The sequence below is a fragment of the Phasianus colchicus genome, chromosome 7 (assembly GCF_987193195.1).
Source record: "Phasianus colchicus chromosome 7, bPhaCol1.hap1.1, whole genome shotgun sequence".
NCBI lineage: Eukaryota > Metazoa > Chordata > Aves > Galliformes > Phasianidae > Phasianus > Phasianus colchicus.
The window spans coordinates 33,853,554-33,870,194 of NC_143442.1; the positions used below are offsets into that span (position 1 = coordinate 33,853,554).

General features: G+C 43.7%; 1 protein-coding gene across 1 annotated transcript in view; it reads right to left on the reverse strand.

Moving 5' to 3' along the window:
* ABCA12 (ATP binding cassette subfamily A member 12) overlaps window positions 1-16,641 on the reverse strand; it is a 79,833-nt gene that overhangs the window by 5,212 nt on the left and 57,980 nt on the right. Inside the window, exons 36-49 of the mRNA XM_031604577.2 lie at window positions 15,863-15,949; window positions 15,061-15,154; window positions 13,419-13,546; window positions 12,424-12,511; window positions 11,023-11,128; window positions 8,528-8,582; window positions 7,938-8,115; window positions 6,151-6,266; window positions 5,427-5,586; window positions 3,825-4,093; window positions 3,002-3,212; window positions 1,612-1,721; window positions 917-1,061; window positions 640-774 (exon numbers count right to left, since the gene is read on the reverse strand). Coding sequence (XP_031460437.2) covers window positions 640-774; window positions 917-1,061; window positions 1,612-1,721; window positions 3,002-3,212; window positions 3,825-4,093; window positions 5,427-5,586; window positions 6,151-6,266; window positions 7,938-8,115; window positions 8,528-8,582; window positions 11,023-11,128; window positions 12,424-12,511; window positions 13,419-13,546; window positions 15,061-15,154; window positions 15,863-15,949 — 1,882 coding nt within the window. The remainder of the gene's footprint in view (window positions 1-639; window positions 775-916; window positions 1,062-1,611; window positions 1,722-3,001; window positions 3,213-3,824; window positions 4,094-5,426; window positions 5,587-6,150; window positions 6,267-7,937; window positions 8,116-8,527; window positions 8,583-11,022; window positions 11,129-12,423; window positions 12,512-13,418; window positions 13,547-15,060; window positions 15,155-15,862; window positions 15,950-16,641) is intronic.

The window sequence follows — 16,641 nt, forward strand, 5'->3', positions numbered from 1 at the left end:
CCAGCCTGGCCTTGAACCCCTCCAGGGATGGGGCATCCTCAGCCTCCTTGGGCAACCTGTTCCAGTGCCTCACCACCCTCTGGGTGAAAAACTTCTTTCTAATATCCAACCTAAACCTCCCCTGTCTCAGTTTAAAACGATTCCCCCTTGTCTTATCGCTATCCATCCTCGTAAACAGCCGTTCCCCCTCCTGTTTATACGCTCCCTTCAAATACTGGAAGGCCACAGTGAGGTCTCCCCGGAGCCTTCTCTTCTCCAAGCTAAACAAGCCCAGTTCCTTCAACCTTTCCCCATAGGAGAGGTGCTCCAGCCCTCTGATCATCTTAGTGCCCTCATCTGAACCCGCTCCAAGAGCTCCACGTCCTTCCTGTGCTGGGAGCCCCAGGCCTGGACTCAGTGCTGCAGATGGAGCCTCACAAGAGCTGAGAAGAGGGGGACAATCACCTCCCTCTCCCTGCTGGAAAATCCAATCTGTATGCTGGAATCTAAACTTTCCTTTGATGTACATGATGTCAGGCTACTTTATTCAGTATGAACATTTGGGGAGTGTCCTGCAGCCTGTGTCTAGAAAGACTGTTCAAGTGTCCCTCCAGCCTGGAGATCTGTTCAGCTTTCACCCATCAAGCCCCCATTTCTCACCAGCAGCAGAATAGATGGATTCCCAATGAGAGCCAGAGCAGTTGACAGTTTTCTGTTGGTGCCATAACTGCACATAGAGGTGACTCTGTCTTTGTAGGCTGTCAGATTGAGCCTGTGGAGAAGCTGAAGCACGATCTAGGGGTGGAAGAGTACTAATTTCACAACAGAGTCCAGGAATTAATTACCAGTATAGATATACATTGGCAGACTAATTAAATCAACGTAAAGGCTCCTGATAACTAGAAAATGCTTAAAGTCAAGTCTTGGTGTTACTTACTCCTTTGATTTCTTTCTCTGGGATGCCATGGAGTCTAGCATAGTAATACATGTGCTCTTCCACCGTCAGCAAGTCATCTAAGGCATCTTCTTGAGGACAGTAGCCAAAGAGAGACCAGTGTGCCTCAGTGATGTCATTCAAGGACCTTTGTAAGGAATTAAACAAGTCATTTTAAACACACCAAATTGCCAATGCACTCTGGGATCTCCTGCTTCCCACCCGCTCCCCAAGCCTAGAAGGAAAATGCTAAGAATTTGCAGATCTTCAATGTTTAGGTCCTCAGCTCTGCAAAGAACTGTATCTGTGAGCCACATTGTCTAGTATGTAAGTCTCCAATTTCCATCAGCCTTTCAGACAGCGTAGCTGCCACCAAGCCTACTCCTGTTAAAGAATGCTTGGAGATGAGTCCTTCTCATCTCCAGAAGAGGGAGATCTGTGGATTTGTTTCTGATCCCATCTGTAGTGAATGAAGTGGAAGAAACACCACTGAGAACAGCAAAGATATGACAGCACATGCAAATCCTAATGCAGAAACTGTGCCATCTTCAAAGGGTTACATTCCCTTATTTTTGCTGTTTTGAATGTTTGGCTTTGTTTCAAACTTTCATATTTCCTTTTCTTTGCCATCCAGCCTTATAGACCATTCCCAGGCTGATTAGCTTATGTGCCTTCCCCTGAAATCACATCTTGCATACCCAGAATGATCCTGGACCCGCAACCTTCCGCTGGATGCTCCGATATCTCCTGTCAGCATCTTAAAGATGGTTGTCTTCCCAGCTCCATTCACACCAAGCAAGCCAAAGCACTGGGTTGTAAGAAAGAAAGGTAGAAATGCAACCATGCTGTATTTATAATGCAAAAATACTGCACCGAGATGAGTGCTCAGTGCAGCTTGTCACTTCTTTCCTCTGGCCTCTTGAGCAAGATAAATTGCAGAAGAGGCAGAGATACTTGGAGCATACAAACATTATAATGGAGGTTGTTTATGGTACAATATACCGCAGCGTATATTAGGACCGTTTGTTTAATATGCTGAAGAATCAAGGACGTGTCTCTAATAGAGTCATTTCTTTTACTGTAAGGTGCATTTTCATAGTGAGCTCGCCTGACAGGCCAAATCCCACTCATCTCATTTGTGCAAACCTCCCATTGACTGGAACAGAGCTATTCATAGGAATGAGGTGAGTGAGGTTTGTTCTGTCATTGGTAAAACCTTAATGTGACACAAGATTTTCGTCAAATAATCTCACTAATGCACCACATTAATAAGATTAAGAACCGGCTCCCTGTAGTGCAGTTCAGTATCTCATGCTAAAATCCATATTTTATTGCTAAGGCTGGAGATACACAACTGCGTGTCGCATAAGCAATCACCGCTGTGCTGATAATTACTATTATTTTGATATCATTAACACAGATCAGCTGCTTTGAAAATCCTTGTGTGCTGGGATCCAACCAAAGGCAGGGCATCCATCCAAGGTTCATCACCCACCTCAGGTCTGTGCAGGAACAGTATCTGTGCACAGGGCCATGGCTTCTTGTGGCAGATGGGGAATGGCACCCCAAGCCCCATCAGTGTTGGGATGATTTTTGCCAGGAGTCAGAAGCCTCACTGTCCCAGTTGTGGTTTGGAGAAATCCTCTGCCAAAAAGTTCAGTGACCACACTGCTCACATGTGGCTGCTGTCCTCCTGCCCAGCTCTGTAAGTCCTTTCATATACCCTGTTGCTCAGTGATACTCAGGAGTACTTCTAAGCCTTCCCACTATTCAGTTTCACAGCCTGAGACAGGATCTGGTCTCCAGAGGCCTTACAAACTTTCCTCTGGGTCTCAGAGATGCTCCATGTGCTCCCATCTTTTCTTTTCTCCTACATGAGTGATCAAAATCCACCAGCAGCCTTTATTTGCTACTGCAGCCCCAAGAATTAACATATATAAAAAGTGCACGGTGAAGGAAGGAAGAAGCCTGAGCAGAACAAACCATTCCAGCCATGCTGGGACAGTGGCAAGAAGTGGGGAGAAGATGCTGGTGGGACTCTGGACCTGTCCCAGTGTCCCTCCTCATAGCTTTAACCAACTTGCTTACCTCTCCAGCAGGAATCCCCAGGCTGATGTTTTTCACAGCCACAATGCGTTTGTGAGGAAGGTGGTAGATCTTTGTGAGGTTCTGAAGCAGTACCACATCAAAGTCAGCTTTGCCAGACTCTACTCGGATCCTCTCTGCCTGAACATCCCCATCTTCTTCAGTCACAGACAGCAGAAGTGGGGCTTTGCCGTGCACTCTGTCAAACAGGAACCTGAGGGGAAGAAATAAGGTTATTATGGCCTTATCATTTAGCACTCACAGACAGCAGTAGGTCTGTATGTATGGGGTACTGAGGAGATCCCAAAGCATGCAAACATACACAGGCTTGCAGTTTCTATTCTCTTTTCCTATTTAATCTTTTCAGGGAATTCAAGAAAACCCAGTGTTCCCTTTATGCCTAATTTTTCCTCTTATTCAGCAGACATTCTGAGCTGGAGCAGGCTCTGCCTTGTGATTACACTCACAGAGCCAAGGACAGCTTCTTGCTTCTCAATGGACAAAAGAAGAGGCTCTCAAAGAGCTGACTCCTCTCATCAGCCAGCTGAACACCAGTCCACCAAAGCCAGAGGCCTGAAACAGGGACAACAGCCTGAGCCAGCAAGGACTAGCAAGAGACTCTGGTAACACACACATAATTAGCAGATGTCCTAATTACTGATAGGTGCCAGCATTGCTGCCAGGGGAAAATTCTTTTGTGTTTGCAGAATGTCTGGGAAATACATGGGTTTCATAGTGGACAGTGATGGTGTGTGAGAAACCCAGAAAGAACACACTGAGTGATGGCTCGGTCTGTTCTCATCGAGATACTCCAGATGTTACTTACTCCAGTGTGCTGTTCCAAACCTTCTGAATCATCCCATCGTGAACTGTCAGACGAATGGCAAAAAACACGGTGCCCTGGATAAACATGGCAAGCAGCTTGGATGTGGTCTTGTCCAGTTCAAAGGTTTTGTCAGGGTAGTCCACCCCGTAGGCTTTCAAGAAGCCCAGCAGTGCCTGATCCTGCGACAGTTCAATCAAGCCATAGCCAAAGCAGAATTGTGGGAACAGAAGGAAGGCGTGCCTTAAGTTTTCAGCTAGATCACGCAAGCCCTGGGAAAAAAAAAAAAAAGCAACACCACAAGAGCAGAGTCACTGTTTTTATTCATGGAATAAATTCATAGGTTTCACTATGGAACTGAAGTGTAACAATTACATTGGGATTTGCTTGTGTCTCAGAGCAGAGATAAATTGAGAGCAAAGAGCTCTAGAGACAGCTCATTTCGCAGACACAAGGTCAGAAAAGTCAAGAGGCAACTCGGAGGCTGTGATCACCCATAGTAAGTAGCATCCAGTTCCCGTTGCAGGAGCTTAGTGCATGCAGCAACCAGAAACCCACTCATGAGCCAGAGCTGAGTTCTGCAGCTGCCCAAAATTAGCATCACTGCACCAACCCTCTGCAGAGTCCTGCCTGCTTCTCCAGCCCTGCTCCTCTGGAGCGCTGTCCTAACCATTTCTCTCAGACAAACATCCCCATAAAACACAAGATCTGGCTCTCATAGACATAAAGGCTTTTCCAGTTAATTCGTGGCAAAGCAGCTGAGTGCAGAGTCTCCCAGCTATGTGCTCTCGTATGCAGAGATTTGGTACATCTCTAGCAGAAGAAAGGATTAGCGCACACAGCAAAGTGGAAAGGCTGTACATTTGTATGGGGACAGAGTGACTCCTCCCTGCCTCTGGGGCACAGAGGGATAAATGCAGATCATATTCTTACATTCCTAAAATCTAGGGGGGCTGCTTAGCTACAGAGCAAAATCAAGCACAGCTCTTGTTTTACAAAGCAAGCGCCCTTTATTTAAAAAACAACAACAACTGAATGTAAGGTGTACACTTTGCATTTTCTTCCACTGATTCCCAGGGATATCTCTATTTAAGACAAGGCTTGACATTTGGGAATCATCACTGTCTCAGAGTCATTTTTTATCCTTGCAGGGAGAAGGTGATTGCATTACAGATCGAGATGACAGACAGCCACTGCTGGGCTTAACGCAGCACACTTCACACTCAACGCAATGAAATCTAGTTGTCACTCTCAAGTTTGTACTGCAAGAATTGAGCAATAGTTTTAAGTTCCCATCAACCTTGTATCAGACATCCACACCTTCCTGCCTTTCTCAGCAATGGCAGTTTTTAACCTCTCTTGTTTTATTCTTCCCTCTGTCACCACCATGTTCATCTTTGCTGGGGGAGCAGATCTACACAAACAAACAGGATTTGTATGCAACTCACACCCTGTCAATAGAGAAGCCCCTGTAGTCTGCAACTCCTGTCCTCTGCTTGGTTGGCCAGAAACCAGAAAGCTGCTAAGGACCTGATCAAAGCCACCAAACTCAACAAGAAGCCTCCTGTTGTTTCACTCAAGGCTTGGTATCACTGAGGTTCCTACCTGGTCTGTAGCCTTTTCCTGGGAGAGCAGAAACACAATGGAGTGTGTAATGATGGTATTGATGCCAAAGAACAAGTTGACACAGACATAAACGATGAAGGCCATTCCTGTCTCCTTGAAGACTCCAGCCAACAAGTACATCCATGAAAACGTTGCATATCTATAAATCCCCAACAGCATAAAGAACAATTGAACAGTAACTCAAAGAGCAATTGAAAACCAATAACTAAAGTCCTCAGACAACTTAACAGTTCTGTCTTGGCAAATGACTAGATTCCTATAGTGCAGGAACTTAATGGAGGATAAATAGCTTGATATCTGTTAGAACTGGGAGAAGTTCATGATATGTAGCCCTGACTGAAAACTAATAGACTGGGCCTGGAGGACTTAAAGCCAGGGAAATAATTTTGCTAAGTTTTCCAGAATTTTCCTGGGGTTTTTTTGGTTTGTTTGTTTTCCCCTTGTTGCATCTCAAAAGTTCACAATGGTTCAGTAAATATTTGCTTACAGCCTGAGCTGTCACTGTGAGCTTGACTGTCTTATATCCTCACAAAGATCTTGCAGGCATGACAACAGCTTAGCTCACTCTGTTCCTGGAAGGAGTCACCTCTTGCTAAGTTGACACTGAAGAAGAAAGCCCACTTATTCCTCTGTTGGATCCCAAATCACAGCAGCCTGCAATATCCAGTTCTTCACTCTGATATTTAAATTGCTTCACACTTACCCAAAGAGTAGCAACAGAAGTAATACTGCCAGTAAGTTATTGTTGTTGCAGAATGCTGGTATCTGGAAGGATGAAATAACTCCTATCGAGAGTCCAATAGGAATCATAAAAAGTACCTGTAGAAAGATATTACAAATATGTTATTAGGACAATAATTCTTAAGAATTTTTCTAGAATGATACAGAAGCAGCAAAGTCTGAATTAGGTCCCACTGGTGTAGCTAAAGGAAACTAAATACAGGTAAGTGTCTCAGTCTTATTTAGGAAGTCTTGCATTTGAACCCAATTTGAATAGGCTGAATGTTAAAAAAAGAAGAAAAAAAAAAGAAAAAAAAAAGAGAGAAAAAAAAAGAGGAAAAACAGACATAAATGGAAAAATACCCTCTGGGTTTTCTGTTAGCCTTGCAGAGAGGCCAGTTCATTGCTCCCTATAAATCCAGTCTCCCCAGTGTTGAGTCAAACTATAGACCTACCATGCGTCTGCCTCAAGAGGTTCCTCTTTTCCTCAGCTTTGGGATTTAACAGAATTTCCTGGTGGGGATTCACTGAGAAATATCAAGTTGCTGAGAGTGCTGGATTAGTTTCAGCCCGCTGAATACTGATTGTGGCAAGGACTCCGGGGATTCTTCCACAGGCTGATTTACAAATATGCAGTGCTGGAGCAAGGGTTTGGATCAGGGAAGCAGAAACACACCTGCCCCATTCTCCAGCCCCCTTGTCATGACATAGGGAGGCTGTGCCAAGCCAGACTATGGCTATGGCTGACAGACCCCAGGGGATTTCAGCCCTTAGCTGTGACTGCATCAAAGAGGGGCTGGCCACTCAAATACACTTGCAGAATTCCTATTTTCAGAAATCGATGCTTTTGCTAGGATTTTAGCACTAGCAGAACTGCACTGATGGAAACTCACAGGATATGTAGAGCTGGTCAGCATCACAGCACAGATGGCAGAGCCAAAGCCCATGAGCAGAGATAGTCTGCACTTGCACCTTCGTGAGCGTTTGACATCATGCACTAAAGATAATTCTTAAGACACAAAGCACTTTAGTCTACAGATGCTGTGTGTGTGATGCTTTCCAGCAGTGCTATTAACCCTCTTTGCCACAAGGAGACTAAAATTCAGAGAGTAGAAGGGCATGTCTACGCAGCGTGATGCAGTACAGCGCCGAGGAGCTCAGCTATCTCTAGGAATGTGGTAGTAAATCTATACAGCACAGTGCAGCACTCTAGAAAGCAACCTGCTCGTGACCTGGAGGGCATAGAGCTACGTGAGTATCTTTCCTGGCTCAAAAACATTTACAATTGATAGAGAGCATTCAACTAAGCAATGCATTTTGCCAAGTAGAGGACTGTCAGCTGTGAGATGTCTGCTAATGTCATTCCCCACAGGGTTTCCAAAATGGCTCCAGTTTCAAGCCCCAAATCTTTACCCCAGATGTATAAAACCCACCTGACAACTCATGCAGTCCTGCAAGCTAACAAAAAAGCTGCTTGCTGCTTGCATGATAAAGTCAAAATCAAGCCCTGGCCTGTTCTGTGCTGCTCTCATATAAATGTGCTGAGCGTTTTGCCTACACTCAAGAGAGAAGGAATGCCTTTGCTTAGCAAAATCCAGTGTTGCGGTTCACATTTAATCGTCTTCAGTGCCTGTGAGAACAATTACTACACAACACTCTTGGTAGTGATAATATTAATAAGCCTAGTCAACCAACTTTAAATAAAGAACTTTTTCCCCCTCCTGCTGTCGAATGCCACTCTGGATGCATTTAAGAGTTTGAATTATTTACCAGATCATAAACGAAGTTAGTCACCCAGTAGCTTGTCATCCCAATGCCTGAAATATGCTGCAGTTGCTTGGCTTTAGTTTGATGTTCTTTTACTACGTAGAGCACGAAGCTTGCCGTTGTGATAGAGTAGCCAACCAGAACAGACATTGAAACTATGATATCAAGTAAGCTGTTGAGCCTGGGGAGAAAGTAGAGATATATATGGTGAGTCGAAGCGGTAGGCTTCCCTTGTTGAGCTGGTTAGAGCTTAGAAACATAAAGGACCTGGTTCTGTTCCAGTGTCCTTTGTTGGTGGTTATTATGACTAGGAAAAAAAAGGCTTACAGCATTCAGTCATATGACTGCTGTAACATCAAGCAGGATTGTGAGCCCCAGATTTATGAAGGATCCCACAGAAACACCCTAAAAAGAAACATCCTGTGGCATACGGAGTGCAATTCATACATAAAGGCAAGGAAGGCAAGATGAGAGCAGTTTTCACATTTGGAGGGAGATATTTAGTAATTTAGGCTGCTTAGTGGTTTCCAGGAAGCAGGCTTGCTTCTTTTGAAGCTAAACAATTCAGGCATCAGCCAAATGAATCTTCTTACATTACTTGTTCTTGACTCTGTCCTCCAGGATATGGGTGAGCTGATAACAAAATACCTACAAAACCAAAAAGAAAATATATTTTAAAAGCAGCTAGCTTAAAGTTTCTTTCCTCAGTTCTTCAGGTTGACAGTAATACAGAAGACTGAATAGAGAAGAAACACAGACCAAATCTCTTTTTCCTCTATCATTGCAGTGTGACCTGGGGCAGGATTTTGAGAAGCCCCATTTTCCTATGACTCCACTTTGATGCTCAGCAGCTATGAAATTCAAACCCTAGGCCTTGCTTCTGCACCTGCCCAACTTTAAGGGCTGTATCATTCACTTCAGCAAGAATACTTCTACAGTGAGGAGAACAATTTTGTCTTATGCAGCTGAAACAGAGAAAAACAGTTTGTCCAAAGGAACTAGTGGAAATTGCTTTGTTCAGTGCCTATAAAATCTATCACAGGGAGGGAGCTGGGAGGCTCTGCTGGGACAGTTCCAACCTCCAGTGAAGTCCAGAGCCTTGGTCACACTTGGGAAAGGGTTTAAGATAAATTTTACGCCTAAAAATGAGGTTCTCCATCTGGATTTAGGCACCTAAATAAATTCCTCAGTTCTCAGCGGGTGCTGGGGAACCTCAAGCTGCTATAAAATCCAAAAAGATTTGCTAGGACACAGCAACTCTGAAATTTAAACTCCCTTGGTGTCTGACTTTTGGCAGCTACACAAGGAAGGAGTATTTGGGATTGTATTCCCTAAGACAGAACGCTCTGACATGAGGGCCAGCAAAGAGCAGACTGCAGTTTTAGCCAACCAGGTGCCAAACCAAGCAAATAGATTTGAAAGGGAAGATTCCCTAGGAAATACATTCCATGGAGGAAAAAATCCTCAGCCTTGTCATCAGTGAGCAAAATGGAATTAAAATCTGAGGCTGCTGATAGAGCCCCACAAACAGCCAGGAAATGTTTTCCTTCTCTAAAAGAGGGAGAAAGATACCGTCTGTCTAATCTGCTAATGCTTCACTATAAAGCCATTTTCCTGTGCTGAAGCTTAGGCTAGAAGTCGGAATTTCCATTTCAATGCTTACTCTTTTTTGTTGGTTGGGATTGAGAGAAGAGAAAGCACAATATACGAAAGTCAAAAGCTATTATGACTTGCTTAGTGACAGGGTAAAAAGCTCTTTATGTATTTTTTTTTTTTAAAGATATGCTAAGTCAAATGTACTAAAGCAGGACTGGCACCTCTTTCAAACTGCTGAAATGACAACACGCTTTTATCTGGCCTTTTCAGTGCTTCTTAAACTGTCATTTATTTGTCACAATAACAAATAGATTTAGCTGCCAGGGACGTACCACGCAGACCGTCTGTTCAATTGTATTTCAAACTGGATTTACACTACCCCAGGGGAGCTATCCTCATCCATTCATTTTATTTCCCCCATTCTATGAATTGGATCATTAGTGGGAAGTGGAGAATTATCTGCCTGGTCGTTTACTACTAAGCATTTCATTCAGAAAAAAAAAAAAACAAAACCAACAAGCATACACAGCAGGACAGATGGAATAAAAACTGCTGCTATTCTTTCCCACTGAAAATTGCTGTTTTGCTGGTACCAAACTTTCCCTGTGAAAACTTTCTGACTGTTCACATAAGCCTTTGCTCCCACTACCGTATGCACTGGGAATTCAGAGATGGGGTGAGCATCACTGCTTAATAATTCAGCTGCTTTGGGATGCTCCTGCTGCTGGAAGCTCCTCTCTCCGCACCCTGGCAGGGACTGCAGCTTTGCCACTGCATACAGAAAAGCTTGAACCTTGTGACCTCGAGGGCACCCTGTGAGTCTCAAAGGCACGAGCCTTTATTGATAGGATGGTTGTGGAGCCAAGGTGCTGCTTTTGCTTGTTGTGAGAGGAGCTGCAGTGCATCAATACGTGGAGGTGGGGAGAGAGATGCACTGCTTTGACTTGTAATCAGCATTCTGCTGCATCCTGAATTCGTGGCATAGCACTCAAAGCTTCAGCAGATGCCTTTTCTATTGTAGTTAAATTCAGACACATCACTGAGGAGTAATAGTCTTATGAGCAAAGAGACACTCAGCTATCTCACTGCCACCTGGAACACCTGAGGTGAGGGGGCTTGGCATGGCCACAGTGTGGCTGAAAGGGCAGCATTTGTCACAGAAAATCAGTCAGGGGGCCATTCTGCAAACAATCTGAGGTAGCCTTTCCATGCATAAATAAAAGGCACCAATCAAAAGTACCATAACGAGAAGCAATAAATCAAATAGCAACTGTTGACATTTTTTGGATGAAGCAAGTGCTTCACATAGGAGCAGAGGTCTTCCCTCTCCAGCTCCCCAGGGTCTTTGACAAAGACAAATGAAATAAGTGATTTATTCATGTTTCTCAATGCTGTTTTTAAAGGAATCTGCATAACTTGGAATTTTAAAAAATGACCTCACTGAAGTCCCCCAGTGGGGAGAAATTACCTGTTCATGTGAAGGGACACCTACCATATCTGGAACTCTCATTTTTTGGCAGATTAGCTCGAAGAATGAAGTTGTTCAAGCTGTTCAGATAGGCTGGAAGGCTGTGATAACCTTCGGGATTATACCACACCTGCACACAATGAAGAAATTGAAACAAATAGGGAGATAAATTGTTACTGATATCATTTTGGTTTGTTCTTCTTGCACAAATGAATCAGCCCGTAGCTGTTATCTCAAGACATAGGCTCTATGAGCTAAAGTCCAGTGATTAAGCCACATCAGGTACCAAATGAGTATAAAAGCACATTTCATTTAAAACATGAGCAATCCCATCAGCTTCATTTGCCTTCTGAGAGAGAAGAAAAGAACTAACTGGATATGTGACATAAAGCTACAGATATGCGGTTTCTTTTCTGTCAAACATCAGCTTCCCTTGAAAGCAAGTGGGAAGAGATTGTTTTAGGGCAGAAAATATAGCCCTTCTCATTCAGCAACAGCCCTTCCTATACTCATGATCACTTTTTTCCAAAACCACGATAAACTCCAAGGACTGAGGGCAGAAATCAGACCAGAGAAGATGCACTTTGTGGGGATTTACCTTCTTTAGGAACAACTTGCAGCACCCAGATTAGAGGTGTAAGTTACTTCCAAAGCACAAAGGGCTTAGGCTATTAAGATTACAGGCTTAAATACAGCCCACAGCTCCCACCTTTATATATCCCCAAGTTCTACACGCTCAGTGATTTTATTCTCCTTGCCCTAGCAAAGCAAGTACTGCTAAAGAAAGAGAGGGCTGGAAGTCAGCCTTGCTTCCAATGCTACCAAAGTTTCAGGTTTTTAATCTGACACATGATTAGCAAATAGTAAGAGCATTCAGATCTAGAACTGAAGGGGTGAAAACATTTGAAAATTGATTACATGAGCTCTGAGCATCAGCAGAACAATAAGCAATGAATCCTGTAATTCCCTTTGACTGGGAACACCTCTGAGAACAGCACTGCTTTTGCAGGAACACTTTCCTAAGTTTAGCATGGAAACAACAGGAACTCATCTGCAATTCTCTCCTACCTCAGATTTCAGCCTTGGCGCCTTTAACGCTGATATGTTACAACATTTTCACTGAGCAGAAACAGAGAAATGGGTAAATCAGAATGTACAAGCCAGCCCTAGCAAAGCTACATGCGTTCTCCCATGAGATAAAGGTGCCACGAACCAATCTTTTCACATCTGGGTAATAAAATTATGACAGCAGAAAAATTGTTTCCTATCAGCAAGAGAAGTCAGACCAATAAAAAAGAATGGGAAGAGGAGAGAAAATGAACTGAAAGTCACCTCTCCCATGCCAAGCTGCAAGATTTCAGATGTTTTCGCTCTCTCTTCTAAAATATCCCCAAACCCAACATCACTCCAGTAGAAGTGAGTTACCTTAGTCAGTGTTCTGCTGGGGGGTACTGGCTTGATATCAAACTGGAGATCTCTTGTCAAAGGCATCCCAAAACTCCAGCCACCATACCTGAATGAAAAATCCAGAGGGAAATGCACCGTTACGCTCACCCAGAAGTGTAACAGCATGGCTGGTGTATGTTAGCATGGGCTCTCCTGAGGCATACATGCACTGCATGTCACCATAGTCTCAATTAATTGTAGACTGACTTGAAAGAGAACTTATCCCACTACATGGTGTGAGATATGTCAAGCCAACACTGCTACAGGAGCCCATATCTGGGGAAAAAAGGGAAACAAACTCAGCAGTGTTATTACAAAACTGCCTCAATTTGAGAAGTATTTTGGAGATGCTTGCTTACCACACTGAAACAAGATGATTGCTTCTTTTCCAGAAGATGAGCAGCTCAGGTTAAATCAATGGACAGGTGAACATATTCCTTGACAACCTTAGTGGCAGGCTATTTTTGCCCTACAACATGCTGTGCAGCTGCACTGCAGGCTGCAGACACAATAATAGTTCTAACAGGCCCATGGTGCAAGAAAACACTTGAATTCTAACTTCCATCCAACACGGGCATTTGCTTAAGTGAAGTGCACACCAAGGCTCCCCAGACAATTAAACCTAAAGGAGAATCTCTCCCCAGGGTTTTTACTTAGTGACAGGCTGTGTCAGATTTTCCTCTTCAGAAACATTTCTGAGCCAGACAACAGCTCATCTGCGGCCCCAGCCACCAGCTCATCGGGTGACTGACATGTCATCCCCAGGTGCTCTCTGCTATGATCAAGCAGAACACTTACACAAAACTTTTATCTTTAACTCTATGCTTCTAGTGCATTTTACCTCCTTCCACTAGATTGACAGAAGCTATCAGAAGAGGGGTCCTGCTAAGCCTTGACTACACCATCCTCTCCTTAAGTACAGGGATATAAGTCTAGGAGGATGCTCGTAGTGCAGCTGGAGATGCGTGCCATACCGTTTCTGCAGGAAGTCTTTGGTGGTTGCCAGAATGTAGGTCTCCACGTTGTGCCCCGTAACGTTATAAAGCATTCGTGTAGAGAAGGTCCTCCTGTGAGGGGGGGTATAGTTCTTCTGTGGGCACGTCTGAGAGGAGACAAGGGAACAAAGACATCAGTGATTGTATTTTAACCGTAAACCTCACACAGCAGGACAGGGCTGAGAGCTGACAACGGTGACATTCTGGTCCTGGGAACCAGTACTTACAGAAACCACAGTGCCAAGACACACAGCATCCAACCCCGTGTGCTGTTCTCAGTGCATTTAGAGAGGTGCTTCAAAACAACCTTTGCTTGAGTCTACACTTCAGATTTACTGACATTAGCGAGACCTTGAAATGTGCTTCATGCTAGGTAGGAAGATTTTTCCTGAATTAACTCTGATCCTTTTCAGCAGAGCTGCAGAGCGACTGCACTGACAACGGCAGAAGGCAAAACAGCTCACGGAGCACAGAACTCCACGGTGGCCTCAAACTCTCATCTTGCATTTCACAGCAGCTACGCTTTACATTTTAACTTTACTGTCAGTCATTGGGAATATTTTTCAGAGCTTCAGAGAAACCTTGGATTAGTCCCGAATATATAATTTAACACACTGAGGGTCAAAATTGCATTGACTGTTTCATAAGGTTAAAACGTCCTACACTGGACAGCATGCTGGCTGCTTCCTTCAGCTCGTCCATAACAAATATCCTGGCCTCTCCTATTGTGTATCTGTTCAAAACTCTACATCAGAATACACAAAACAGCTGCCTTCATGCTGAGGAACACCTGCCTGTGCCTGCTAGAGGTGAGAATCAGCTTTGAACATTGCCCTGACTTAACAGAGAATTGATGCCAGTACTTCTAACGATGTGAAATTAACTACATGCTCAGTAAAGTGCATACAGTGGCTGTGCTTTAAGAAATGTCTAGGAACTTCTGACTAAGTACATGCTTTATCTTACAAATAGTATCATGCTGTGCTTGGAGTTTGGTTTCTTTCTGGAATACAGCTGAAGACAGGTGAACAGCACTGTGGGGAGGAGAGTTCAATCTTAACTGGACACATTAAGTTCTAACTTTTTTTGGTCAGAATTTGCCTTTCCCCCATATGCATCTAAAGACATGGAGCTCAGAAGGACCCATATCTGGTCCTGTATGTACTACTGCAAGGCAAATAACTAATATTGGTAATCACCACTATTCACAATGTGGAATGGTGCAAAAGCAGATGGATCTAGACTTTGCATACAGTTAAATTCTGAAGAGCAAACAGCAATGATAGCTGTGCTTTCATATAATGACAGTGCTGTATAAAATGCAATTTTCCTCTTGAATATACACTCACCTCTGCTAAATGGGACAATCATACAACATTCAAAAACACCATTAAACCTCTTCCCACAGAAATGAGCAAGGCAGATACGTGAGCATGCAGATCTTCTGAGGTTACTGTTTCCTTTCCTGTCCCCAAGCTGGTGCACTCAGTCATTATCCAAAGTACAAAATCAACAAGACCAGAGACAGGTGGGATTTTGAATACCAAGTTGCCAGAGATCCCCATTCACAACCTGATAGTTTCCCACCAAACTCCCTCTCTTTTGGGTTTATTCCAGTTACCTGGATGCCATCAGTGCAGTTGCAGGCAGAATACTTTGTTGAGGGGTTTCCAGTGGCGATCCATGGGCCAAGCATGTCTTCATTTAAACACTGCCTGAAAATGAACACATTCTCCTCTGAGGGTCTCTATAGCCAGACGTGCAAATGCTACTAAGATGGCAGTAAGCTTCAGCAGAAAAGGAGACCTCCTTTTGCCTGCTCTGGAAATACCTGTCCTCCTACTGACTTGGTAGAGAACTCTCAGCACAGTTCCCCTTGCCTGGATTCATCCAGCTGATTAGAAAGAATCCAGACACTGCTTCATTCTCGCAGCAGTTGGCCAAAGCCAAAATCATCTTCCAATACAGAAATAGGGGATACACCTAGAGAGTGCTGCAATGGGCCATACTGACAGCAGCCACAACAAATACTCAACATAAACATTTGTGTGCTGATGTGAGGCACACTTGAGTACAAAAGCTGCCCTTTGTATTACCATTGAAATTCATCCTTAGAGCCCCAAACAGTCCAGTCCTCATGGCACAGCTTTGATTAATGAATAACAGCTATGTTGAGAATGCAGTTATGAGCAGAGCAAGCTTGCAGCAGCCTGCCAAAGGCCACTTAGATATCTGTAGTGAGCTTAAAGAATCTGTAAGTCAGTCTGGAAAGAGGCAAGAAACTTTTTTTCCTCTGGCATCGACGTATGAAAATTTTGCAAACAATCAAGGATGGAAAGAGGGTCTGGTGGCTAATGGAGTTACATCAATTCTCTTGCAGACTCAGGATTTAAATGGGGGGAAAAAAGACAAGAAGTACTTACGAATTGCTTTCATTCATGCATGTGTTATCTGTCCCAGGGAAAGAAAGCATCGAAGCAACTAAAGCATTTGTTGTTTCATTGAAATTCCTACAATTTAACAAACAAACAAACAAAAAAAGGAAAATATTCAAGGTACTTCCATTACCACTGAGCAAAGGAAAGCTGTCTGAAAGAAATGGGATTTATTTAGGATGCTAAACAAACGTCCTGGTGCTAGCTCTGCAAACTACTTCAGTACATGCAGCACATGAGGGCAGATACATAGTTTAAAAGAGCTGTTCATTGCTTATAGTTGCTCTCCTACCCCAGTGACTCACTGCCTCCAGGTCTAAGCAACATACAGAGAAACTTCTGAACAATCAAAACTCTGTTTTCATGGAAAAAGCATCCACAGACATTTCCAGACATGACTTCTCATCTCAATCAGCTCTGACACCAGTGAAGTCCATTCGCTTTAGGTCATTCAGGAAAATACATTTGTCTCCCCTGCAATGATCTACCAGGAGAAGCAGGGAGCCTTAGGAAAAGAGGACTTGAAGACACGTGGCTCATCCACCCATCCAGCAGTACTGAAGCAGAAAGGCATGAGCAGTCCCAGGAAAGAACATCTGACAGCAGACGTGTGATTTGTAACAACATTAGAGATGGATTTTATATTGCTTTCTAAAGAACCACTGGAGAAATGCAGTTTACCTCATGAAACCAGAATGATACAAATTGTATTCATTTTGGTAACCAGATATTTAAGCACAATTAAATCAGTAAGTGGTGATGTGTTA